The sequence below is a fragment of the Megascapheus bottae genome, chromosome 5 (genome assembly GCF_031878675.1).
Source record: "Megascapheus bottae isolate mThoBot1 chromosome 5, mThoBot2.hap1, whole genome shotgun sequence".
NCBI lineage: Eukaryota > Metazoa > Chordata > Mammalia > Rodentia > Geomyidae > Megascapheus > Megascapheus bottae.
Genome location: NC_143513.1, coordinates 69,506,636 through 69,533,817, shown reverse-complemented (window position 1 = coordinate 69,533,817; position 27,182 = coordinate 69,506,636). Strand labels below are relative to the sequence as shown.

General features: G+C 36.3%; 1 protein-coding gene and 1 non-coding gene across 7 annotated transcripts in view; one reads left to right on the top strand and one right to left on the bottom strand.

Annotated features, from left to right (window-relative positions):
• The window catches only part of Mkln1 (muskelin 1), a 206,899-nt gene that overhangs the window by 33,153 nt on the left and 146,564 nt on the right, over nt 1-27,182 (bottom strand). For 5 of the 6 annotated variants that reach the window (XM_090333313.1, XM_090333314.1, XM_090333310.1 and 2 more), the window contains 6 exons: nt 21,635-21,712; nt 18,112-18,177; nt 8,108-8,220; nt 3,707-3,919; nt 2,423-2,644; nt 437-566 (listed from right to left, as the gene is read on the bottom strand). In XM_090333313.1, coding sequence (XP_090189439.1) covers nt 437-566; nt 2,423-2,644; nt 3,707-3,919; nt 8,108-8,220; nt 18,112-18,177; nt 21,635-21,712 — 822 coding nt within the window. Of the gene's footprint in view, nt 1-436; nt 567-2,422; nt 2,645-3,706; nt 3,920-6,730; nt 6,798-8,107; nt 8,221-18,111; nt 18,178-21,634; nt 21,713-27,182 lie in introns of those variants that run through there. The other variant, XM_090333315.1, reaches the window with a different exon arrangement.
• Nucleotides 18,001-18,078, top strand: LOC150063586 (small nucleolar RNA SNORD45). The gene has a single exon (XR_016535750.1). It is a non-coding gene; the product is annotated as a small nucleolar RNA SNORD45 (small nucleolar RNA).

The following is a 27,182-nucleotide window of genomic DNA, read 5'->3' as shown; positions in this document are numbered from 1 at the left end:
AATAGTACATAATCTGTATTTCATTACAGTGAAAACACAATAGGAAGGCTTAGTAAATACAAAATACAGTATTTAAGATTCTATAATAATAGAATAAGATACTGAAAGCACTCTATTCCCCTATAAACACAAAGAGAATTTAGTGTTTTTCTGTTTGAAGAAAATAATTTTTGTAACTCAACTGTTTTTATGGGAGCAATCCTGGGTTTAAATTCAGGGCCTCATTCTTGCTAAGCAGGTGCTCTCCCATTAAGCCATGATTAGTGTTTTAAACAGACAGAATTAGAGAATTTTATTTTCCTTACTCAGAATTACTGTAATTAGAAAAACAGACAAAGGGTGAAGAACGGTAAAAAAGAAAAGAAAGTAGGCTACAGTTTTCCACCTAAAGTAGCTGAAGTCATGGATGAGAGAAGAAAACACTAAAATGTCTTACCCATCCCAGAGTCTTTCTTGGTGCCATCTGATATTATGTCTACATGATCAGAGTCCACATCATAACTAAAGAAATCATTCAAATAGGTCTTTGATCGCTGACCACCAAACACATAGAGGCAACGATTTTTCTGAAAAACAAGAAACGGGAGAAAGCTGTCACCTCTATGAAGAACCCAATGATCCTTTCAAATGCCTCTACAAAAGTAGTTTTATGGTAGTTCTCACGTAATAGTACTAACCTAGAATAAGGAGGAATGGAGGGCCTACTAATAGGTAGTCCAGGAGAACTTGTTAAAGTAACAGAAGGACATGCAGAAAAATGTATACAAGCTGCTACCTTTCTATGTAAAAAAGAATAAAAATACCTCTGTGGGGGAGGGGAGAAGAGAGAAAGGGGAGGGAGGCAGGCAGCAAGGGAGGGAGGGAGGGAGGGAGGGAGGAAAGGAGAAAGGGAGGGAAGGAAGCAGGGAGAGGAAGAGAGAGAGCGAGAGCAAGAAGGAAAGGTTCTGTTTGTGTATGTGTTGGGGATATAAGAGTGACTAGATAAACCAAAACCTAATAAAAAAACAGGCCAGGTGATGGTGGTTCAAATCTATAATTCTAGCTACTCAGAAGGCTGGTATCTGAGGATCATGGTTTGAAGCCAGCCTGGGCTGAAAAGTCCCCAGAAAAATCTTTTTTTTTTTTTTTTTTTTTTAACCAGACCTGTGGCTTGAACTCAGGGCCTGGGCACTATCCTTGGACACTCTTTGCTCAAGGCTAATACTCTGCCATTTGAGCAAATGGCATAATATCTGCATATTATCTGCATACTTCCTGTCATATGATTTCAATGTATATTTCATAATGCATATGGTACACAGTTGTACAGAATGATTTAGGAGATAAAGACAAAAATGTATATGTTCATTGCAGACAAAACCTTTTTCATACTTTTAATCCACAGCCAGTAGATTCTGTACCTGCAGAAGCTACAGATACTATAAGGACAATTTATAAATAGTAGATTTGCTTTTAAAAATAGTCCACCACAATGCAACTTAAGAATAAACTTACAAAAATCAAAGATATACCAAGGGAGGGTAAATGTATGAAAATGAACAATTATAATTATTGTTGAAATTGATAGATGAGTACTCAGAAAATTATTTCTTTTCGCTTCATGAAGACAGCTCTTTTTTTGGGGGGGAGGGTCAGTCATGGGGCTTGAATTCTGGGCCTGGGCACTGTCCCTGAGCCCTTCAGAACAAGGCTACCACCCTACCCCTCGGCCTGGGTGTTGTCCCTAAGCTCTTCAGCCTCAAGGCTACCACCCTACTCTTTGAGCCACAGTACCACTTCTGGTTTTTCAGTGGTTAATTGGAGATAAGCGTTTCTTTAGTGCTCAGGCTGGCTTTGAACCTCGATCCTCAGATATCAGCCTCCTGAGTAGCTAGGATTACAGGCATGAGCCACTGCGTCCAGCTCTGTAAAATGTTTTGTAAAATTATTTAAACAGCTATTTTCACAAATGGAAGTCTCAGATTTCATGTATATACTTGAAAAAGGTAAAGCAAAGTCTTTTTGTTGGTTTTAGAAACTTTAATTCTAATTCAATAGAATTAACTCTTAATTCTATGTCTTAATAAAGAATAGGCAAAGGGGAAAGCAGATTAAAAAATTGTCCTAAATTGCTAAGTAAACTCAGTAATAGAAAGCTGTATGAAAGGGCAATAGCTACCGGCTATCTGGATAAGCAATCAAGTTCTTCACAGAACTGTCTAGATTATTATTAAGGTCATAACTAGTTTGAAGCTATTACATTAATAAGAAGAGTCTCAAACAGCCAACAATTCACTGTTAAGTTTCCTTTTCCTTTGTCACTGCTACACTAATTATTTACTTCTAATGAAAAGCTTTGATCCCCTATTAAACAATTATCTTACCAATTCTATAAAGATATATGTGACAAAACAACATACTGTAAGGGATAGAGTATTCTTACTGAGTGGAATAACATGCAGTGTCCTATCCGAGACTGGATGTCCTCTGGCCCCGCATTACAAGAATCCTCTCGAAGAAGTTTCCAGGTCTGACACTGACAGTTGAAAGCAAACAACCCACTGAATTGTGGTTCACTGGCTCTGCTATCATCAACGCTGCCATTACATGTCAAAATTCTGCCACCAAAGGTATAGATCATGTGTTTTTCTGAGTCCATACACATCTATCAGAAAGAGAGAAGACATTGTTAGTTTGTTCTAACCATAGCTACAAGAATGAAAACAAAAAAATCCCAACATGGCCGGGAGTGTGGCCTAGTGGTAGAATGCTTGCCTAGGATGGGTGAAGACCTGGGTTTGATTCCTTAGCACTGCATACATAAAAGAAAACTGGAAGTGGTGCTGTAACTCAAGTGGCAGAGTGCTAGCCTTGAAGAAAAAGCCCAAGGAGAGCTCAAGCCCTGAGTTCAAGCTCTAGAACTGGCAAAAAAAAAAAAAGAAAACCTGAACCTTTGTCCTTATTATGCTTTGGTTAGTACATACTCATACTGTAATCCAGTTCGGATAGATCTCTAAATATTTTTTGAGGCTTCTATTGTTCCAATCCAAGTTAAATATGTTAAGAAACTTTTGTTTTTTGTTTTTGCCAGTCCTGGGGCTTGAACTCAGGGCCTGGGCACTATCTTTGAGCTTTCTCAAGGCTAGCGGTCTAACACTCAAGCCACAGACCACTTCTGGCCTTTTCAGTATATGTGGTACCAAGGAATTGAACCCAGGGCTTTGTGCATGCCAAGAAAACACTATATCACTATGCCACATTCCCAGCCCACAACTTCTTTTGGGGACGAAATAATTTTACCCCAAATTAACCAAAGATATATGATGTATTAATACTGATCAGTATATTGGTGAATAGCGATCACATTCTCCTTTCTCATCCTGCTTACGAGCAAATTCTTTCTACTCTAGGAAACTATCCTAATAATGTTACCTGTTTAATAAGAAAGCGAATATGCAAGTAAGACTGATGCCGTTATTCACTTCTCAATGTACTTTACCAAATTCTTCAAATTGTATTATTTCAAACTAGTAAAACAAAGACATTTGCAAATAATTTGTCTCTAGACAGACTTCTATAGGATGAAGGCTTCTGTTTCCTTTTATGCTCTATAATTTAATTTTCTTTGAACTATGCTATAGTTCATTTACAATTCAATTGTTAAGCTGGGTGCTGGTGGCTCAGACCAGACTCTTAACAATTCATAGCTGGGTAAGATGGCACAAACCTGATGATCAAACACCAATTTTGGCCCACCATCAGCAGCAGTGTCTTCACTTAGTAGCATCCACGTGTTTGTGTCAATGTCATAACGATAGAAGTCACTTTTCAAAGATTTGCTATTCCTCACAGAGGAATCCAAATAACGTCCCAATGTGTAGATTTGCCTCCGTTGAATGTCAATGCACATTTTATGACACGATCTGGCACTAGGGCCATTCTGCAGAGAAAGAAAACAAGTGGGGAGTCAAAGAACAAATAACAAAATAAAATCAGATGTCATTTTTTTTTGTTACTTTGCAATAAGGGATTTGCTCAGAAACACAAATGAAATCACCTAATATGGGTCTAATACTAAACATTATTTTTGTGTATGTGTGTGCCAGTCCTAGGGCTTGAACTCAAGGCCTAGGCACAGTCCTTGAGGTTTTTCTCAAAACTAGTGCTCTACACTTGAGCCACAGCACTACATCTCGCTTTTTTCTCTGTATGTGGTACCAAGGAATCGAACCTGGGGCTTCGTGCATGCTAGGCAAGCACTTTACCAGTAGGCCATACTACTAGCCCCTAGACTTAGTTTTAAAGAAAACAAAAGCGGTAGGAGATGCAAATTTTACCTCAGAAATGCTTAAAATTTGTCAGGAAAGATGAGATGAACAAATCTGGACCTTACGGCCTATTATATACTGCATTATATTTTAGTCATCATTTAACTAAATTCCCCATTTGTTTAAGGTACCTTTAAACCTTTAGTCTTTAAAAACATTTTTGCCTCAATTGCCATAATAAAGTACAAAAGAGGTACCCAAAAGAATTCGTAAATTAGGTGTCAACGGTTCTTGTCTGTAACCCTAGCTTTTTAGAAGGCTGAAAACTGAGGATCACAGTTCAAAGACAGACAGGAAAGTCAGGAAGTCAGGAAAGTCCATAAGACTCATCTCCAATTAATCACCAAAAAAGCCAAAAGTGGAGCTATGTTTTTCTTGCAAGTAGATTTTGATAAAAAGGAAAAATACAGTTGTTAATATGGCATATGTGATTGTGATGTGCTAAGATCCTACTAAAGAAATTATGAAACTGTAGCATAAGAAATAGGAAGTCTGATATAAAGACTGATCTGCCCAACAACAAAACAATGTATCTAGAACAAGATAGAACACACGAAAACAATATTCTAAAAAAAAGAGTACTATAGCAGAATTTATTTGCTTAAATGAAAGACGATTAGTGCTATTAATTCATGCTGGGTTATTTTGTGTGTTACTAGGGATCAAAATCAGCTTGTGAATGCTAAGAAGTCCTCAAGCTGAGCTAAAGCTACAGCCCTAGTGTAAATAATTCAGATATGAAGCTGATGTGAACTTATGTTTATTATTCATATAAATTACTATCTTAATACTTATTTTTTTTAAAGATTTTGTCAAGATTTCACCAGAAATTTTATTTAAGAAGGGATTGTTTTCATAGCTAAGTAATTTTTTAAAAAAGGTAAGAGTAACATAAAATCCATGCCCTATTTCCTGCAGCATGGAATTTAAAAACTTAAGTTTAGTAACAGCTAAGTTAGGAATACTATTATAATCATGAACAAATTACACCGTAAGAAAAAAAAGTTAATAAAAGAATTGATAAAATTGAAAACATGTAAAATTAGAGGAAATTAACCAGTTGGTTTAATGAAAGAATGATGACAGTGTAAACCACTAACAAGGCCTTTTGTTGTTGTTGTGATTGGTTGTGAGCCTGGGCATTGTCCTTGAGTTCTTCAGCTCCAGGCTCCTACCCCTTGAGCCACAGCACCACTTCTGGTTTTCTGGTGGTTAATTGGAGATAAGAGTCTCACGGACTTGAGTGCCCAGGCTGGCTTTGAACCAAGATCCTCAGATATCAGGCTCCTGAGTAGCTAGGATTACAGGCATGAGACACTGTGTCCTGCTTAGGCCAATTTCTTTTTTCTTTTTTGGGGGGCGGGGTCATGGAGCTTGAACTCTGGCTTAGGCGCTGTCCCTAAGTTCCGCTCAAGGCTACTGCTTAGGCCAATTTTTTATTAAAGGAGGGGAAATACAAGTTACTTTTATCTACTGAAAAATTAAATTTATCACTTAAATGATTTCCATAATGATAACTTCAGGCTCAGATATTTACAATAGTGTGTGTCTAGTACTAGAGCTTAAAGTCAGGGCTAGGGCATTGTTCCTTGAGCATTCTACAACTCTACAACTTGAGCTTCTGGCTTTTGGGGTGCTTAACTGAAGTTCAGAGTTTTATGGACTTCGTTGTCCATGGTGGGTTCAAACCACAATCCTTAGATCTCAGCCTCCCCAGTAGCTAGTATTATAAAAGTGAGCCATTGCTGCCTGGCCCCACAATGGCAAACATCAAGCATGTAACAATGAAATATCTATTTCAGACAATTTTTTTTTAGAAAAGAAAAAGAAAAACTTTTTAAGCTTATTATTTTGCTCTATTTCAAGCTTAATTTTCTGAGGACTGAAATTCAAATAACATTACAAAAAAGAAGGTAGTAGTAGAAACAGAAGTATTTCATTTAGCTTACAGAAGTCAAGAAAGACTTCAGAAAGGAAGTGAACTCTGAACTAAGTTTTAAAAAACAGGCAGGTAATTTACTAGGTAAAAGCTAGTGGGGAGACCCCCTATTTAAATACAACAAGGAATACACTGCCAAATAAGACAAATGAGAAGCTGAGTAAGTCCAGGAATGAACATAAAGTCAGGTAAGTCTGAAAAAATAGGTGAAAACTAAACATTGATGAAAAATTTAGGGCTTTTATTCTAAGCAAAAGAAACCAAGATAAGCAACTTATATTCATTATTCCTACTTCTTTGTATCTGTTCCTTTTAGCAGTACCAACACTAACTCTACACCTCTTCTGTTCACTAGTGAGACAATAACAAATTTGATGAGAAAATTGGTACTTCAATATTGAAAATAGCCAATTTTTACATATTTATTTAGGGTAAGAAAAAGAAACCATGAATTTCAGTATCTTTTTGAAAAAATAAAAATTACCCAAACAATTAATCACTGGAACGGAGTAAGAAACAATCCAATTGAATTCCACACCACCAGATCTGGCCCTTCCTAAATAAAAAAAAAATCAGTGGAGTCTGAATTAGGATACTCTCCACAGACCCCTTCAACTTGTTTTGTTGTAGTTTAAATTTTAATTTACAATCTGAAGCAACTTAGATGAAGGAAACAAAGGTTCTGCTGGGGGAAATTAATAAATTCTTATTTGCTTTATTCTACTATATAACCATCTATTTGTTTAATTCAAAGCGATAAACCCAAGCCATCTTTTTTCATATCAAAATATTTTATTTGGGCACATAAATATATACATACATAAAAATTAATTTAAAATAAGCTATACATCATTTATGAAAGTTGATATACAGTCATGAATAACTGAATAATGATGATATATTCTGGGTAATGTATTGTTAGGTAATTTAATAACTGTGAAATCAAAAAGATTATACAATAGAGTATACTTTTATAACTAAGATATTCAACGATGTCACTCACTAAGCAACATAACTTTTAGAAGTATCATGAAGTATATGGCACATGACTATCTGAAATATTGTTATGTAGGACATGTCTGAACAGTAAAATAGTGAGAGGCCAAAGTAGTGAGAAAGTGATGGACTAGAACATCAAAAGCATTTTTTTCCCAGAGGAAATAAGATGGGGGCAGGCAAAGTTAAAGCTCAGTGGTAGTGCATGTGCCTAGTAAGCAAGCATAAGGCCCTGGGTCCCAAGAATGCAATGTTGAAAACAAGAATAAAATCAACAGGGACCAGAAAAAAAGACAAGTTATACATTTCCGTTTTTAGGCTAAAGCATTAAACAAAATCATATAAATTATATTGGTTAGCTGAACTATTTTAAAAGCTAAGGATTATGTTGGTAGTTGACAAACCAGTTATGAAGCAGAAATGTGGTATTGTTTTTGTTGTTCTTTTTCTCTTTTGTCTTTTTCAGGGTGAGGGGAGGGCAATAGAGGGGCACAGGAATAAAAAGAGGAAGGCTGAAAGGATGCAATAATGATAGTCAATATACACTATGTACAAAATGAACTATGCAATCGATAGGAAGGGACAGAATAGAGAAGAATGGTAAAAGCAAAGGATGACATTGCTCAAGAAACATTGTATTCATTACCTGACTTATGAATTATAAACCCTTTGTATAACTGCTTAATAATAACTATAAAAAGGAAAAATTTTATGAAAGCAGAAATGTTGAAGTGTTTAATCAAACTTGTTCATCACAAATTCTTTTGCTAGTACTGCTGAAATATGAAAAGAAAACAATCATGCAGAAAAAGTATAAACCCATTCTCCTAATGTAATACACATGTACAAAAAATTCCAAACTTGCCTCTTTCTCAGTATCTCTAGAGATACATGTCCACTGGTTCTCCTTCACACTGTATGCCCAGAAGTCAGCTAGATCTTGTGTTCCATCCCAGCCACCAAACAAATAAACAGTCTCTATGAAAATCAGAAAAATGTGTTAAATAAAACACACATGCATGTGCGCATGTGAACACACACACACACACACACACACACACACACACACACACACACACACACACACAAATTTAAGGACAAAAGTAAGCACCAGATCTAACTAGTTGTTTCAAAGATCAATGAAGAAAATACCCTTTGCCAAGCACGGTGGCTCACACCTATAATTATAGCTATGTATAAGGCCATAGAAGTCAGAGACTGATCCTCTTAAGACTCTATCTGAAAAACAAGAAATAGCTGGAAAAAATAGCTTAAGTTGTAAAGCACAAGTGTGCGGCCCTGAGTACAAATCCTAGTATCATAAAAAAGATTACTTTCTAAAATGTATACCAAATATTTTCTACATATCAATATTTGGAAAGACTCTTTCAGAAACACATTTTTGGACATTTATTTTTATAACATCACTAGGTATTGTTCCCTACAATTCTGACTTCATCATTGTTTAGTCAATTAAAAAAAAAAGAGCCCGATTATTTCAAGTACCCCAAATGAATCTGATATGCAGTTAATTTGGGAGTAGGCTAAGTTCAAGCTACATGATCAACCCACCCTCCCCCGCAAAAAAGTCTGAAAGTTGAGACATATGCAAGTCTTAACTCTTCAAAAACTAACCATTAAGTCTTTCCAGATACCTTAAGAAATAGATTTTTTTCTCACTCTGAAATGTCTCTTGCCACTTACAGACTTTTAACACTGGGGAAAAAATTATTCTATTCTTTCTTATACAATGTCTTTAGTTTTGAAATTTTCATCCCTTTTAAAATATCTTATGACTACTGGTTACACAAGCCCATCAATTATTTTTAAGTTAGGTAAAAGATTACAAGAAAAGGGCCAGGAGTTTGGCTTAGTGGTAGAGTGTTTGCCTAGTATGCACAAAAACCTGGGTTCAATTCCACATACATAGAAAAAAAGCCAGAAATGGTGCCGTAAAGTTTACAATATAAAATTCATGCAAAACACTATTAACACTAAGAACCCACTTGTCATTCAGAGTCAAGCAGTCTTCTAAGACATTTTTTGCATATTTTCATGTAGTTTCAAATTCCTCAGTGAATTTTCTTACGTAAATCCATTCTATTCCTCAAATAACTTCAGGAAATCAAAAAATTTCTCTGAATAAAAACATCTACAAGAGCAGAACTGACTTCTGTACTAACAGGGTATCATGGTTTAAATATGAAATGTTCCAACAGGTTTACTGTTGAAGGCTTGGTCTCTAGCTGGTAGTGCTACTTGGAGAGGCTCTGGAAACTTTAGAAAGTACGTCACTTAAAGTGTATCTTTGGGAGGTGTGTCTTCTCCTAGGTCCTCTCACTGACCCTCCCCCCTGCCTAGCTGCCATGATAAAAGTTGCTCCATCATACCCTCTTTACCAAGATAGACTGCAACCTCTCAACCCATGACCCAAAATAAATTCCTCCTTCCCCCATGTAGTTTTCCCAGGTGTGCAGTCACAGTGATACAAATCTAACTAACATACTGGGTAACCAATATGGATTACTTAAGCTCCTTAGATCTTATTATTATTATTTTTTTATTTACAAACTCTAAGCGTGGAATAGTTCCTCAGCTCTAAGTTATACAAAAACATCCTGAAGTCTATCAAGCACGAACATGTTTCTACCTTTAAAATATGCACAAATATAAAAATACTTTCTAGTTCTTAAGTATCAACATGCAATACAAACATGATTACTCTATCTGATTTCTTGTCTAATTCAGTACCAAGAATCCATTTAACACTGCATAATTTGAAATAATGGCAATTATTTTAAACTACTAAAAAACTATCTTATCTCAGAATGAAAAGACAGCCACTGACTGTAGCATTTTGCTTTCCAGATGATACCAAGTTATATCCAGAAACATAATTACAAAAAAAGAAGGAAAAAAAAAAAAAAGCAACACTCCCTCCCCCAACCATGTAGTTTACTATATTTTCCTTTTTCTTTTTGTACTGGGGATCGAACCCAGGATGTTGCACTTGCTAGGTAAGTACTTTGCCACTGCACTACATCCCAGGCCTACCTAACATGTAGTTTAAAAGTATTTCTCAAGGCCTCACAAAATTCAAATGCCTAGAAAAGGGGCATCTAACTAAAATAGCAATAGCAAACTGACCTTTTGTTTCGTAGTGTTTCTGGGCACACTTTGGAAAAGGTTAATCTGGTTCATTAACTATAATAACCCTTCCCCCTGGGATCTGGGTTCTCAATGTTCTTTCTGAAAAGCAGGTCTCTTTGTACCCATAAATTCTCACAGCAAAGAAAACCCACATTTCCACAACAGCCTCATTGATAGCTGAGCAAAATAAAATCTGGCACGAAGCAAGCATATCAACAGAATTAAGCCAAGATGTCATTCCTGTCCATGAAAGCTTTGTGGGTTTAGGTGCAGTTTAAAATTAAAGTTGTAGGAAATTGGACATTTTGCTGTACCTAAATGAAAATACCTAAGAAAAATTTTAAATAATCAAATCATTAAAATCACTCAAAAATAACATTATTATCTAGAAACAAACACCAGAAAGTGTGTTATTTCATGGATGAAAATGATGGGAATTTTTGAAGAGAACTGTAGAAAGAAAATAGAAACCTTTTTATCTGTATAGCAGGCTAGTAGATTGAAATTAATAGGAAAACACAGATTTTATGCATAAGAATCCAAATATATCTTTAGGCAGTACACTCACCTTCAAGTAACAACGCTTTTTACATAGTCCCTATGCATATTAATACATGTTTGAGTCTATTTTTTTCTTAAAAGAACACAGGCACAGGCTACTGTGGTTGTGCATTTCTTTCAGCACTAAAACAGTATCTATTCAATATTCTTTGAATACTAATTTGACTTGGCAAAGCACTTTAGGGCTGGAAAACAAAGATAAGGGAAGCTGGAAGCGTAGCCTAGTGGTAGAGGGCTTGCCTAGCATGTATGAAGCCCTGGGTTCAATTCCTCAGTACTACATACTCATGTGGTGCTGTAACTCAAGTGGCAGGGCACTAGTCTTGAGCAAAATGTGTCCCAAAACAAAAACAAAACAAAAAAAACCCCCAAAACAAAGATGACCTAGGCCATATATTCAAAGAGCTTACAATCTAGTCAAGAATATAAAGGAGATACATAAATCACCACGATCCAGCAAAGCACTGTAGAAAGGAAGAAGGAACTAGGGTTTAGATGGGCGCTAGTGGCTCACACCTATATTCCTAGCTACTCAGGAGGCTGAAATCTGAGGATCGCAGTTCAAAGCCAACCAGTGCAGTGAAGTCTGTGAGACTTTTATCTCTAATTAATTAACAGAAAACTGGAAGTGGCACTGCGCTCAAGTGGTAGAACACCAGCTTGAGCTAAAGAGCTCAGGGACAACACCTAGGCCCAGAGTTCAAACCCCACTACCGACAAAAAAAAAAAACACTAGAATTTAAAAATAAGAGTAAACCTGGTTGACGGGATTCAGCATTCAGGAAAGATTTGTGATGACAATAGTATTTAACTTATACATCATGTGATTTTGTATTCTAGCAGACAGAGAAGAGGACTCTCAAGTAGTTAAATGTATGAAGACTAAAGGTCTCTAACCACTATCTTCCTAACCTCTAAAATGTGATATGCTATCTATTTCATAAAGCTATTTTGAAAATTACTTTTTTTTTTTTTGCCAGTTCTAGGCTTGAGCTCAGGGCCTAACCACTGTCCTTGGGCTTTCTCAAGGCTAGGGCTCTTCCACTTGAGCAACAGCACCACTCTGGCTTTTTCTATGTACGTGGTAACAAGCACTCTATCAGCAGGCCAAATTCCTAGCTTACCTTTCTTTTTTTTAATTAGAGGCCTAGCCAAGTATACCCTACCATGACACATCAGATTACCAACTGAATTCTCTGCCTCCTTTATTAAATTCATTAATCTAGATTTTAGAGGAATTCTACAAAGTTACTTTTCTTGATAAAAAGTTACACTTTATGATGGTAGTCATATACTCTATTTTTAATTAAACTCAATTTCTTTTGATTATAGCATGAAAGGAAAAGATGCACATCACATATAGGTTCAGAAACATACCCACATGGAATATGTTGCAAACCAAAATTCATCTTCACTCATTTCTTTCAAAAGCTAGAAGTAGAGTTGTGATTCAAAGTGACAGAGAGCTAGTCTTGAGTAAAAGAGTTCATGGACAGCACTCAGGCCCTGAGCTCAAGCCTATAACCCACTACCCCCCCCCCCAAAAAAAAATTTAAGGAAAATGAAGTAAATAAACTGCATGTAGCATCATATGTATAGGAGAGAAAGACACACTCAGATAGAAACAGAGATGGCACACAAGTCCACACAAGCACACTCACACAATCTGTACAAAAATATCACTTGGAAGTGATAAGGAACCAACTTCTTTCACAGATATCAAATAATGGAGCATTGCTTTAAATCTTATGTATTTATTCTGAGGGGAGGTTTCCAAAATTCACTAGAAATTATACAGCAGTAATTGCCTAGTGCAATATAAACATTTCTAAATGAACAAAGTTCCTTGTGGACACAAAGTAGACATGCTTTTCTCTCCTATTCAACTTATACTACCCAGAATTAAAATCTAGTTCATGGGGCTGGGAGTGTGGCTGAGTGGTAGAGTGTTTGCCTAACAAGCACGAAGCCCCGGAGTTCAATTTCTGGATTCCACATACACAGAAAAAGCAAGTAGTAGTGCTGTAGCTCAAGTGTAGAGGACTAGTCTTCAAAAAGCTCCAGGACAGTGCCTAGGCCCTGAGTTCAAGCCTAAGGTATGGCCAAAAAAAAAAAAGAAATCTAGTTCATAGTTTAAGAATGTTGAATGGAAAGATTCAAGAATCAGAATAAAGCTAGAATACAAACTTAGTAGGATAAATAACATACATTCCAGTGCTATCATGATATGATTCCTACAGGATGGAAGAAAGTTTTGAAAATAGTAAAATTTATATTATCATTCATTTTATGGTAACTCTATCCATAAACCTAATAGTAATATGACAAAAACAGAAACCCAACCCCAAACAACTATCAACTAAAAAGAAAAATAAAAGTTAACACTATTAAATTTTAAATATTAAAGAATTAATAATACTAAAGGATTTAACAGCTCTTAAAATATCATTAAATATATGAAAGGTATATGAAACACTGGGAGGCAATAACTGCTTTGAAATGTAAGGCACATTCTATAAGATACAATAAATTTTCTTTAGTTTTACTGTGACTTCTTAATTTGAGTCTCTGATAATCTAAAATCATGTATTCTCAAAAAATATACAAACAAAATATTGCATCTAATTTCAATAGATAAAAAGCCCTTGCTAGCGGCCAGGAGTTTGGCCTAGTGGTAGAGTGCTTGCTTAGCATGCACTAAGACCAGGTTCGATTCCTCATAGAAAAAGCTAAAAGTAAAGCTGTGGCTCAAGTGGTAGAGCTCTAGCCTTGAGAAAGCCCAAGAACAGTGTTCAGGCCTTTATCTCAAGTCTAGGACTAGCAAAAAGGAAAAAAGAAGAAAGGGGAAAAAAAATCCCTGCTCCAAAAATCTAGCTTCTCTATTTGATTCTTATGCATCAATATTGCTAAGATGCAACTATCAGGTTCCGCAAGCATTACATAGAGCAAATCATTCTTTTTTTTTTTTTTTTGCCAGTCTTAGGACTTGAACTCAGAGCCTGAGCACTGTCCTTGAGCTTTCTCAAGGCTAGAACTCTACCACTTGAGCCACAGTACCACTTCCAGCTTTTTCTATGTGTGTGGTACTAAGAAATCAAACCCAGGTTTTTGTGCATGCTAGGCAAGCACTCTACCATCAGGACAAACTCCAGGCCCTAAGAAAGTCATTCATTACAATTACATCTGCCTAATGTATTTTTGTTGGATTTCTTTTTGGTGTTGGTGGTGCCAGTTCTGGGAGTTGAATTCAGGGCACAGTCTCTGAGTTTTTCTTCTAGCTTTTTTGGTAACTAATTGGAGACAAGAGTCTCACAAACTCTCTCTCTCTCTCTGTCTGTCTCTCTCTTTCTTCCTGGGCTTGAGCTCAGGGCCTGAGCATTGTCCTTGGACTTTCTCAAGGCTCTACCACCTGAGCCTCAGCACCACTTCCACCTTTTTTCTATGCATGTGGTACCGAGGAATTGAATCCCGGTCTTTGTGCATGCTAGGCTCGCACTCTACCACTAGGCCAAACTCCCAGCCCAACCAACTTTCTTGCTAAGGCTGGATGCAAGTCTTGATCCTCAGCTCTCAGCCTCTTGAGAAGCTAGGATTACAGACAGGAGCCACTGATGCCCAGCTTGTTTTGTTGGTTTCTGAGACAAGATCTTTTTTTTTTTTTTGGGGGGGGGGGGGGGGAGTTGGTCATAGGGATTGAACTCTGGGCCTGGGCACTGTCCCTGAGCTCTTCAGCTCAAGGCTAATGCTCTACCACTTGAGCCATGGTGCCACTTTCAGTTTTCTGGTGGTTAATTGGAGATAAGTCTCCAATTTTCACTGGATTTTCATGCCTGGCCTGGCTTTGAACCGTGATCTTCAGATCTTAGTCTCCTGAGTTGAGCCATTGGCACCCAGCTCCAGACAAGATCTTAGAGTTAAGGCTGACCCTGAAATGTGATTCTTCTATTTTTCACTCTTGAGTGTCAGGATTATAGGCATGCACCATCACATCTGGCTTAGCCTACATAATCTTCCTAAGCAAAATTTTAATATTTTTCTTTAAAAATTTAAAAATATATTTATAGTTCTCCTTTTCTTCCACAATAACCAATTAAAATAGCATATAAAAAAGAAAGAAGAATGTCCAAAATGGCATATTAGAAATAAGTAGTGACCTCCAATTTCTCCTCAATTTGGAATAAAAACCACTAGAGAATAGTCCTCAGTGAGGTGAAAGACTAAGAGAAGTTCAATATTGGGCAGAGAGTCTACCATCAGACATTCTGGGTATTAAAACAGAAAATAAGAACACATTTCACAAAGGCAGAAGGTAGAAATGGAAGGAAACTCTATGCACAAAATTAGCATGGAAATTAAGATACAGAACAGAAAAGCAGTTTGAACATGCATTGATCACCTGGGATCAGCACAGCAGCTGGTACTGGAAAAGCACTGCATTTCCCAGCCTATAATTGTGGCAACCATTTTGAGATGTTGCCCTTGGTTTGGCTACTTTGGAAACTCAACTATCTACATTTTCATTTCCTCTGGAACTCACAACAAATATAGCCACACTGTCTTATTAGCAGTTATACAGAAGTCTAGGTTGACACAAAAACAATGCAACTGAAACAAATCCACAAAAATATTTGCAGTGGAATTCTGGTAAGAGACATGACAGGGATTAGAAACCATTTTTTCTTGAGACTGATGGTTAACTGGCCAGTTTAGATGACTAAGGAGGCACACATGACTACATGTATTTGTAAGGCCAGTTCTAGGTACTCTATTTAGGCATGTTTCTCCTCCAGCCGGCAAAGCCATTTGCTGACACACCCAGAGGGTGGGTTTCAAGACTATCTGACATCTAGGCATGCAGAAGAACTGGGTATCAGGTAAGTCCTCTGAGTGCATCAAGCTCAATGCTTTAAATTCCGTCTATTCACATTCACATGATATACAAGCATTTGATCTATGAACCCAGCCTAAAACTGTTTTTAAAGAGAGTGGAAAACTTAGCCCAGCATGGTGGTACACATCTGTAATTCCAGCCATGAGGCTGAGGCAGGAGGATCAAGAGTTCAAGGCTAGCCAAGCTACACAGAAAGCCCTGGTCTCAAAACAACAACAACAAAAACCTTTCTTAGAAATGTACTTTTCCCATAAACAACACAGTAAGCACTTTGAAATTTCCCTTTTGATAAGGAAGTGGGGCACAGTCAATGAGCAGCCATAGGTAATGAGTACTTTTACCGTGGATCAATAACTTTTTTCCCCCTTGGGTCCCCTAATAAGGTGAACTTAAATGTTAAAAGAGCACCACAATTATCTTCACATTTTGAGAAAAGTATACTTTCTTTTGGAAATAAGAACCTTTCAAATAAGGACTTTCCTTCAGTATATAATTAGTAAGTTTTTTTTAATGGTTTAGTAAAAATTTCCTTATAGGACTAAGGAAGAAAAAAGGTATTACAAATCCCACTTTGTTCAAAAGGAAAACTGCTATTATCATGCACAACATAAAAATACCAATTAATGCATATTTTTGCATGTTTTTATTAGGTATTAAAATTATCCAAGATAAAGAGAACAATTGGTATATAAATCTGCTCCTTAATAAATAAACACTAAACACATTTACAGTCTAAACTACCGGACAGAAAACAACTACCCAAAACTATCATTAATTCAAAACTAAGCCTGTTTATTTAGGGAGACAATAGTTCAGAGGCAGGCTACAATTAGAAAAGTAAATTTTTACACTTTGAAATAAATTTTTCCCAAAGAGACTCTAACAAGCAACTCAGATGTTAACTATATATTAGCAGTCAATTTTTTTTTTTGTGCCAGTCATGGGGCTTGAACTCAGGGCCTGGGCACTGTCTTTGGACACTTTTTGCTCAAGGCTAGCGCTCTACCACTTGAGCTACAGCTCTACTTCTGGCCTTTTCTGAGTATGTGGTACCAAGGTATCAAACCCAGGACTTTGTGCATGCTGGGCAAACACTCTACCACTAGGCTATGCTCCCAGTCCCAGCAGTTAATTTTAAATGAAAAAGCACACACAAACTCTGGTACAGGTGATTGAACTCAGGGCCTGGGCACTGACTATGTTTTTTCATTCAAGACTGGTACTTTACCACTTAATTCACAGTTCCATTTCTGGCTTTTTGGTGGTTAATTAAAGCTAACTGTCTCAGACTTTCCTGTCCAGATTGGTTTCAAACCATGATCAGATCTCAACTCCTAACTAGGTAGAATTAAAGACTGAGCCACCTGTGCCTAACTTAAAATCTCCCTTCTATTACCAAAAATTTTATGAAAATACATTCATGCCAGCATAATTTAATATCCGTATTTTAAAGATATTTTGAATTCTTTCACAACAATCTATAAAGACTTAAATGAGTATTTATTACTTCTAAAAAAGCAAAATGTTAAGTGGCATTTCATTATATACAGTAAAGTTTCTAAAATCAAACAGAAGTGTCCTAGATTCTTGGAATTATTTATTCCCAAAATTATATAGCTTGCCATAAACTATTAATATAATGGCATTTAATTTATCCCGTACTCTAGGAACCCAGGAAGGATTCAAAATAAAACAGAAAATGCAGCAAAAATAACTAAGACAATTTTTAGAAGCTTACTAATGATAATTAAAAATTAATAAATTAATATGAATAAGAATACTTCAATATGTGCTAATTTTTCTCTTTAAAGATGTTATCTTAATTTTCTTTCATTCTAATAATTTCCATCAGTAGATAATCTATAAATACAAATGCACACCAAATTCAGAAACATTATACTTTTCCATGAAAATGCAACACAAACAAGCTATTTACATGTGCACACATGTAGGCAAAAAGCTACACATGACATTTTTTTTAGGAGATATAATTTTACTTGTACAGTAGTAACTTCTCTTTTACCAAGTACCATAGCCTGATTAGGCTATACTGGTGCTTATTTCTTTTGCTACTAAATTATAATCAATACACTTAACCTGTAAAATGAAAAGAAAGCAGTATAGTCATCTTTACCTGATATTTAAAAACATAGATAGGTAAGTATGCATTGGCATGTTTTACATGAATTTACTGCTGAAGTATAATAAAATCTCTAGAATTTTGCTGAAATCTTGGAAAACAAAGTATAATTTTAAAAGATTCTCACCCGTTTGAACATCGATAACCATCTGATGGCCACCTCTCATTCCTGGTCGGTTATCTTCTCCATCACCTGAAGCCAAACATTATTTTATCTTACAAGAATAATAAACAACTATGAACCTAGAATAACTTCAATCTTATGGTAAAAAAAAAAACAAATAAAAAAAACCTACACTTGTTCTTTCAAACTATGTAAACAAATTATTTTTTATTTTATTATTATTTTTTCTTTATTTATTGCCAGTCTGGGGCTTGAGTTCTGGACCTGAGCACTGTCCTTGGGCTTTCTCAAGGCTAGAACTCTACCATTTGAGCCACAGTACCACTTCTGGCATTTTTCTATGTATGTGGTACCAAGGAATCAAACCAGGTTTTTGTGCATGCTAGGCATGCACTTTACCACTACGCCAAACTCCCGCCTCCAGGAATTATTTTAAAATAAGAATTTTATAAAAGAAACTTCAGAGAAAAAAACCAAAACATTGAAACTTACATCCCTAAGTGAAGATAAAAATATCAAGTAAGGTCTATGACCTACTTTGGACAGAGATTTTTATATAAGGATCAGTTTTAAGGTTCATAAATCTGGCAGTTTTAAACTAAAATGTTATAAAGTCTTATAGAGAATTTCCTTATTGTATTTTTTTTAGCCATCATTCAGAAATAAGCTATCACATCATTTATCAACTATTTGACTAGAATACTGACTAAAAAAAAGGATTTACTTCCTTTAATTTTTCTTTCTACACAAAGCTTAAAGGCAGTTTTAAATATAGTCAAGAGAAGTTTTGGGTTTTTTTTTTTTCTTTTGTGGGGGCCATGGGGCTTGAACTCTGGGTATAGGCGCTGGCCCTGAGCTCTATAGCTCAAGGCTACCACTTTACTCTGACGCCACAGAACCACTTCCCATTCTTTAGTGATTAATTGGAGATAAGAGTCACTAGTTCTTTAGTGCCTGGGCTGGCTTTGAACCATGATCCTCAGATCTCAGTCTCCTGAGCAGGTAGGATTACAGGCATGAGCCTCTGTGTCCAGCTTTGTAATTTTATTGTTTTTCTTTTTTTCCAGATAGCTTTTGAGTTATGTAGCTCTTATACTAAATCTATGAAAAAAATCTCATTTTAATGGTTCAAAAGTTATAGGATTCTAATATTTCATGTGGTCAAAACCAAAAATCTAAAGTTTTCCTCATGAATCTTTCATCAGTTGAAACCTATCACAAGCTATAGGCTTCCCTGTTTTCCTATGAAAAATAAGACACTACCTAACTTTTTATTCACTTTGCAATAGTATTACAAAATGAGGGGGGAAAGTCCAGGATACTTTTTGAGAAATGTGTTGCTAGAAGATTTTGCCAACTGTTCAAACATCATACAAATGATAGATAATACAACTTAGCTAGACATGTGCTAAATTTTATTGCCCTTAGGCAATAGAACTATATATATCACTGTGTTAAACACAACAAAATTTTAATACAATGGTTATGAATCAGTATATATAAATGACTATAAATACAATAAAATTCCCTAAATTATAGGAACTGAAACTCATGGGACCGTTATCATTCACCCAAATATCACGCAGCACATGACTATATACAGAAAACAATACAATACATATGCCCAAATCTTATTTCTACTGTATACAGTAGCTAAAGTTTTGGCAAATTTCTTTTCCATTCTAATAGTAAGGTACAGCTCATTATCACTTAAGCTTTGTCCTTCTCTTCTTCCTATCAATTGCTACAATTAAGAACAGAGTAAGAAGCCAGGGACTGGTGGCTCACACCTAGGAACTCAGGAAGCTGAGATTTGAAAAGTTTGAAGCCAGCAGGGGCAAAAAAAAAAAAAAAAGTCCCTAAGACTTTTTATCTCTAATTTGCTAGCAAAATACTAAAGTAGAAGTCTCCAGTCAATAAAATAAAATACCAAAGTAGAACTATGGCTCCAGCATTAAGAGTGCCAATCTTTAGTGAAAATGCCATTGGAGAGCTGGAAGCTGAGTTCAATGGGTTTAAGCAAAGAAAGACAAAAGAGAAAATGGAAAGAGAAAGAAAAAGAAAGAGGGATTTAGTGCTGGTGGATCATTCTCATCTTTGCTACTCAAGATGCTGGAATCTGAGGAGCTCAATTCAAATTCAGCCCAGTTCAGAAACCTGAAAGACTCTTATCCCCAGTTAATCATCATAAAAAAAAAAAAAAAAAAAACCCAAGTGGAGGTGGGCTCAAATGTTAGCACTCCAGCTTCCAGGAAAAAAAGCACAGAGGGGGGGTGTGATGGCTCACATATGTAATCCTAGTTATTCAGGAGGCTGAGATCAAAGGATCAAAGTTCAAAGCCAGCCCAGGCACAAAGGATCTGAGACTCTTATCTCCAATTAACCTCTAGAAAACAGGAAGTGGGGTTTGGCTCAAGGGTAGGGCAGTAACCTTGAACTGAAGAGCTCAGAAACAGCACCCAGGCCCAGTTCAAGCCCCATAACCCACCAAAAAAAAAAAAAAAAAAAAAACCACAGAAAGACATCCATTGCCTAAGTTAAGCCCAGTGTCACAAAGGAATAATTTTTTTTTAAATCAAGAAGACACAGAATTATTGTCATTGTATTTTACAAATTAAATCTATTTGTTTACAACTACTTGCTTTTAAAGAAATTTAACAAATTACAAAAGTTCAGAAGCATTTTCCACACTTATTTAATGTTTAATGCTTTCAAGGATAAACTCCCACAATTATAAAGAAGGCCTTGGCAATATAGAATGGCTTCAGGGAAAAAAATCTGAACATCTAAAGAATTTTCTCTTAAGGAAAGTAGGTACATTAAATTCTGTCACATTTTCTACTATATTAACTATATAGCAAAGCAGTAGGAACAGATAACAAAAATTTCCCCTCTGAAAATACAAAATTAATGAAGAAGACTAAACTCTGAATCATATTTTGAGTTTTGACAATAGTTCCTATTAAAACCAAGTCCTTGTAGGATCAATGTGTTCAAGATTAGGAAACTTAAGTTCCAACACTAGGGCTCCAAACTCACTATGGGCCTCAATATAAATGGCTTCAATTACTTAAGTCATACTGTATTCATATTAAAATTACTAAAACAATTCTTATTGGTATCTGGTTATAAACTTAGAATAATCTGCCTCCATTTTTTCTCCAAGGCCCAGTTAGATTTAGTGAGTGGTTTTTAAAGAACTTAATGTTTTACTAGATTACATTATAATATATCCTATCATTTCACATGGTATTACTACAGAAACAATATAAGGTATTCTAATGATATTCATGTAAACAAACAAAAAGAAAACCTTGAAAAGATAATCTGCAATATGACAAACTAGTGCTGTGGACACAGGAAACAAATATATATTGCAACTACTTCTGGTACCTAGTTAAAGAAACTATATCTGCTTCAAAATCTGTTCTTTACTAACAAGTGTTATAACACTCGAGCTACCTTGAGAAAACTGTAAACAGAGACATTACACAAGGAAGACTACAAGCTATAAGGTATGACTTGCCTTTGGTGCTTTTGGGAATGATTTGACTCCATCGTGGTTTATATTCTTGTTGACTGATATACTGATTGAACAAGCCGTCTGCAAATGTCAAAGGATGAAAAAAATTACATCTTAGCAAGACCTTTTTTATTCTTTAATATATTTTTATTGTAGTTAATAGAAGGGTTACATTATATTCGCCAGATAGAAGGTGTATTACTTCACAAGCATTGCTATCCCTTCTCATGTTTTTGTCCCCATTTCCCTTTCCCTCCTCCTCCTCCTCCCCTCATCTTGTTTCCCCCCTTCCCTATCCTATTTCAAATAAACAAATAAACATATATACAATATATCAGATAACAAGGTAAAATACTGTAACAATATAAGATAACCAAGGGACAACAAAAGAGATGATAAAGAACATAATACATTAAGAACAATAATCACACATTATATGGCTCTTGTTTCCATATCCTGGCAGTCCTTTCATTTATCTTAGCTAGACCTTTTATTATACCAAAAATAAGATTAAAACATAGAAGTTTACACTGAGAAATTCTAACATGTTACTCACATATACTCATACAATGTTATTCATATACTAGCACTTTTTCATAAAATATGCAGCATTATTATTCTGCATTTCTATCAATCAAGATATAAATATTAGTATTAGTTGACACACATTGTAAATTGCACTACTGGCAGCTCATATTAAACTAACTACACTTATCATCATTTTTGTACTTATTAGACATAAAGCTATTACTGTACTTGGGCAGGGAGTTTGGCCTAGTGGTAGAGTGCTTGCCTAGCATGCAGGAAGATCCGGGTTCAATTCCTTGATACCACAAACAAAGAAAAAAGCCAGAAATGGTGCTGTGGCTCAAGTGGTAAAGCTCTAGCCTTGAGAAAGCCCAAGGACAGTGCCCAGGCCCTGAGTTCAAGGCCCAGGACTAGCAAAAAAATAAAAAAAAAACCTATTACTGCACTTAATAGACACTTACGTGATATTAGTAGGTTTAAACTAACAACTTAAAAGAAATCACCTGGGTGGAAAAAAAAGTTAGAGGTCAAAACAGTACAAGTTAAGAGCTTCAAAGCAGTAGCAACAGAAAGAAATAGGAGCATTTTATTACACTGAAGCAAGGCCTAATACCTTGGAACTCAGGGCCTGGAAGCTGTCCGTGAGCTGTTTTCAAGACTAGCTACCACTTTGAGCCACAACTCCACTTTCAATTTTCTGGTGGTTAATTGGAGGCCAAAATTTCCCAAACTTTCCTCTCCAGCCTGGCTTTGAAACTCCATTTATCTAATAACAGATACTCTTAAAAAGTGCATCACATAAAAAACAAGGCTTTAAAGCTAAAGGAAAATGAGATATCCAAATCTCATTCAAGATTAAAACAAAGTGACAGTTTAATACTGCTGTTTATCAAACTTGGTTTTTTGCCTTCCTTTTTTTGTTACAGAGGATCGACCCCAGGATGTTATACTTGCTAGGCAAGTGCTTTGCCACTGAGCTACATACATCCCAGCAATCAAACTTGGTTTATTATGCAAACTAAGATTACATTCAAAGAAAGTAACTGTTTTTCAAAAATATACTTATTGGCCGGGAGTTTGACCTAGTAGTAGAGTGCTTGCCTAGCATGGCACAAAGACCCAGGTTTGATACCTCAGTACCATATACATAGAAAAAAGCTGGAAGTAGGGCTGAGGTTCAAGTCCAAGGACAATGCTCAAACCCTGAGCTCAAGCCCAGGACTGGCAATAAATGAATGAATGAATGAATGAATGTACTTAAAGGTAAATACCTTGTAGGGCATAAAATCCTTTATGATCATTTGAAAATAATAACCAAAATTCATTTTAAGAAGCAGTTGTTCAAATTCTTTCCTACAAGATTCCACAGGATCAAACATGGGGAGTTTCATTCAGAAATATCACTATACAGGCAAGGAGTTTGGCCTAGTGGTAAAGTGCTTGCCTAGCATGCACGGAGGCCTAGGTTCAATTCCTCAGTACCACATACATAGAAAAAAGCCGGAAGTGGTGCTAAAGCTCAAGTGGTAGAGCTCAAGCCCTGAGAAAGTCCAACAACAGTGCTCAGGCCCTGAGCTCAAGCTCAGGACTGGCAAAATAATAATAATAAAAAAGATAACACTATACACATACAATGTACCCTGATGAGATTCACTTTGATATTCTTTATTCATTTGTCCATTTTCAAGCATGTATATAAACTATTTTGACCATATTCACCATCTTTCACCTTCTCTATTCACCCTGAGAATTTGTTCTAATTCTGAAAAAGAATTATGTGACGACTACCAGTTTATAATTCAATAGTCAATACTAGGAAACAGAAGTAGCCAACCTTTACTAGATCAAGAATGTAGTTTAAAAAAAAAAAAAAAAAGAGGGCCTGGGAGTTTGGCCTAGTGGTAGAGTGCTTGCCTAGCATGCATGAGGACCTGGGTTCGATTCCTCGGTACCACAAACATAGAAAAAAGCCAGAAATGGTGCTGAGGCTCAAGTGGTAGAGCTCTAGCCTTGAGAAAGTCCAAGGACAGTGCTCAGGCCCTAAGCTCAAGCCCATGACTGGCAAAAAAAAAAAAAAAAAGAGTATAAATTTTGGTATGTGGTATGTGATTACCTGAATTTATATCTGACCTATGCTGTTGAATAGTTATACTAATTTAAGAAAATTATTTACATAATCTCATTCTTTTAGGAGATAACAACTCTGTACTTACTACAGAAGAGATAGGTATGAGAAATAAATTCATATGTAAGTTAGTGATGATGACAATGATGATGACAACAATGATGATATGATGAAGTGTTTGTGACTGTACTTGGCAGAAAGCTAAGACCTTATTAAAAAAATATAGCAGAGGCCGGGAGTTTGGCCTAGTGGTTAAAGTGCTTGCCTAGCATGCACGAAGACCCGGGTTCAATTCCTTGGTACCACATACATAGAAAAAAGCCAGAAGTGGTGCTGAGGCTCAAGTGGTACAGCTCTAGCCTTGAGAAAGTCCAAGGACAGTGCTCAAGCCCTGAGATCAAGCCCATGACTGGCAAAAAAAAAAAAAAATTATATATATATATATATATATATATATATATGGCTCACACCTATAATCCTGGGTACTCAGGAGGCTTAGATCTGAGGATCGCAGTTCAAGCCAGCCTGGGCACTAAAGTTCCAGAGACTATTACTTCCAATTAACCAACAGAAAACTGGAAGTGGTGCTGTGGTTCAAGGTGGAGGGCAGTAGGCACAGTTTGCCCAGGCCTAGAGTTCAAGCCCCATGACCGACAAAAAAAAAAAAAAAAAAAAAAGACCATCTGTCAACTTGTCACACAGCCATTCTAACTCTGATATAAAAGCTTCAAATGAGTAGTGACAACAAGTAGAGAAGGATATTTTCTAACACCAAATTCTTATCCCAATAGCAAATAAGGTAAATACTAAGAAAACAAATGTCTTTAGTACAATCTATCTCCTTCTCTCCCTGTTTTCTTCCCTCACTCTCTTGCTCTCCTCTTCTCTGGCTCTGCTTGTGACACTACAATTTTGTACTCAGAACCTTATACTTGCTAGGTAGTCATTCTACCACTGAGCCATGCCTCCAGCTTGTTTATGTATTCTTTAGTTTTAGAAAGTGTCTTGCTTCTTGTCCAGTTCTACGCCAAGTCTACAATCTGGCTATTTTTGGCTTCCCATCATAGCAGGGATGATAGTTTCATACCATCCTTCTTTCTTCCTTTTTTACAATCTGATCAGAACTGAGACACAGAACTACAATCTTTCCAATCTCAGCTCCTACAAAACTAGCATATGACACTATACCCAGTTTATAAGTTGCAAAGGGGGTCTCAAGTTTTCTGTCAAAGTTATCCTTAAATTGCAGTCCTTCTATTTTCAGCCTTCCACATGGTTAGGATTACAGTCATAAACCATGTACCCAGCTACAATATCATCTCTCTTTTTTTAAAAATTTTATTATCAGGGGCTGGGAGTTTGGCCTAGTGGTAGAGTGCTTGCCTAGCATGCACGAAGACCCGGGTTCGATTCCTCAGTACCATATACATAGAAAAAAGCCAGAAGTGGTGCTGAGGCTCAAGTGGTAGAGCTCTAGCCTTGAGAAAATCCAAGGACAGTGCTCAGGCCCTGAGCTCAAGCCCAGGACTGGCAAAAAACAAAAACAAACAAACAAACAAAAATTTTATTATCAGGGTGATTTATAGATAGATGGGTTAAAGTTACATTCATAAGGTAGTGGTTCATATCTCTTTGAGTGAAACTTTCCTATTTGTGGTTATTACTGACAATTTATCACTAGGATTCAGAGAAGGAGTGATTATTGATTCGGTGATCACGTCTAATAAAATTGAATGTAAATAGTGAGGTGTTTCTAGGCAAAGAGAAGCGAAATAAATACAGCCTAACACTTATTTAAATACAAATTATACCTTAAAATCAAACTAGGGAACATATGAAACATACTGAGTAGCTTTTGTTTGCTCCATTATAAGAAGCTTGATGGAGATCTTTTGATGCCCTACTTTCCTATTTAGTAGGCAAGAACTTCTTGTCCTTCTCTGCTGTTTTTAGTGGAGCAGAAGCCAAAAATTCTTCACTGTTTACTTCCTTATTTGTCCATCAAATCATCACCACTGAGGTCAGTAGCAAACTGAACAACCATGGAAGGAATTTTTATTAATTGTATTCTAAGCTACATGAGGAAAGTCCAAAGCAGTTCAGAAATAAGTCTTGGCTCTCAGGTTCAAAAACAATTACTATCTATTTCCTAAACTTGGTTCCCATTCTAGAGTCTCTGTAGTCGTCAAAGTTCTATATGCTCCCGGCCCTAAAGTGTTATTTCTTTCTATAAAAATAAACATTTAGCCAGGAGCAGTGGCTCATGCCTATAGTCCTAGCTACTCAGAAGGCTGAGATCAAGGGATCAAGGTTTAAAGCCATCCCGGGCACAAAAAGACCAGAGATTATTATCTCCAATTAACCTTTAGAAAACAGGGAGTGGGGTTGGAGCTGGGAGTTTGGCCTAGTGGTAGAGTGCTTGCCTAGCATACACAAAGGCCTGGGTTCGATTCCTTGATACCACATACATAAAAAAAAGCCGGAAGTGGTGCTGAGGCTCAAGTGGTAGAGCTCTAGCCTTGAGAAAGTCCAAGGACAGTGCTCAGGCCCTGAGCTCAAAGCCCAGGACTGGCAAAAAAAAAAAAAAAAAGAAAATAGGGAGTGGGGCTTGGCTCAAGGGTAGGGTGGTAGTCTTGAGCTGAAGAGCTCAGAGACAGCACACAGGCCAAGTTCAAGCCTCATGACCCCCCCCAATAAAAATTATACATATATATGTATGTATGTGTATATATGTGTACATATGTATATGTGTATATATATGTATCTAGACACACACACACACACACACACATATATATATATATTTCTACTAACAAGTTTTATATTATGTATCTATTTTGAGTTTGGTCCCTGTAAAGAAAAAAAAGGGGGGGGGAATAATATTCTATCAGGAGGTAT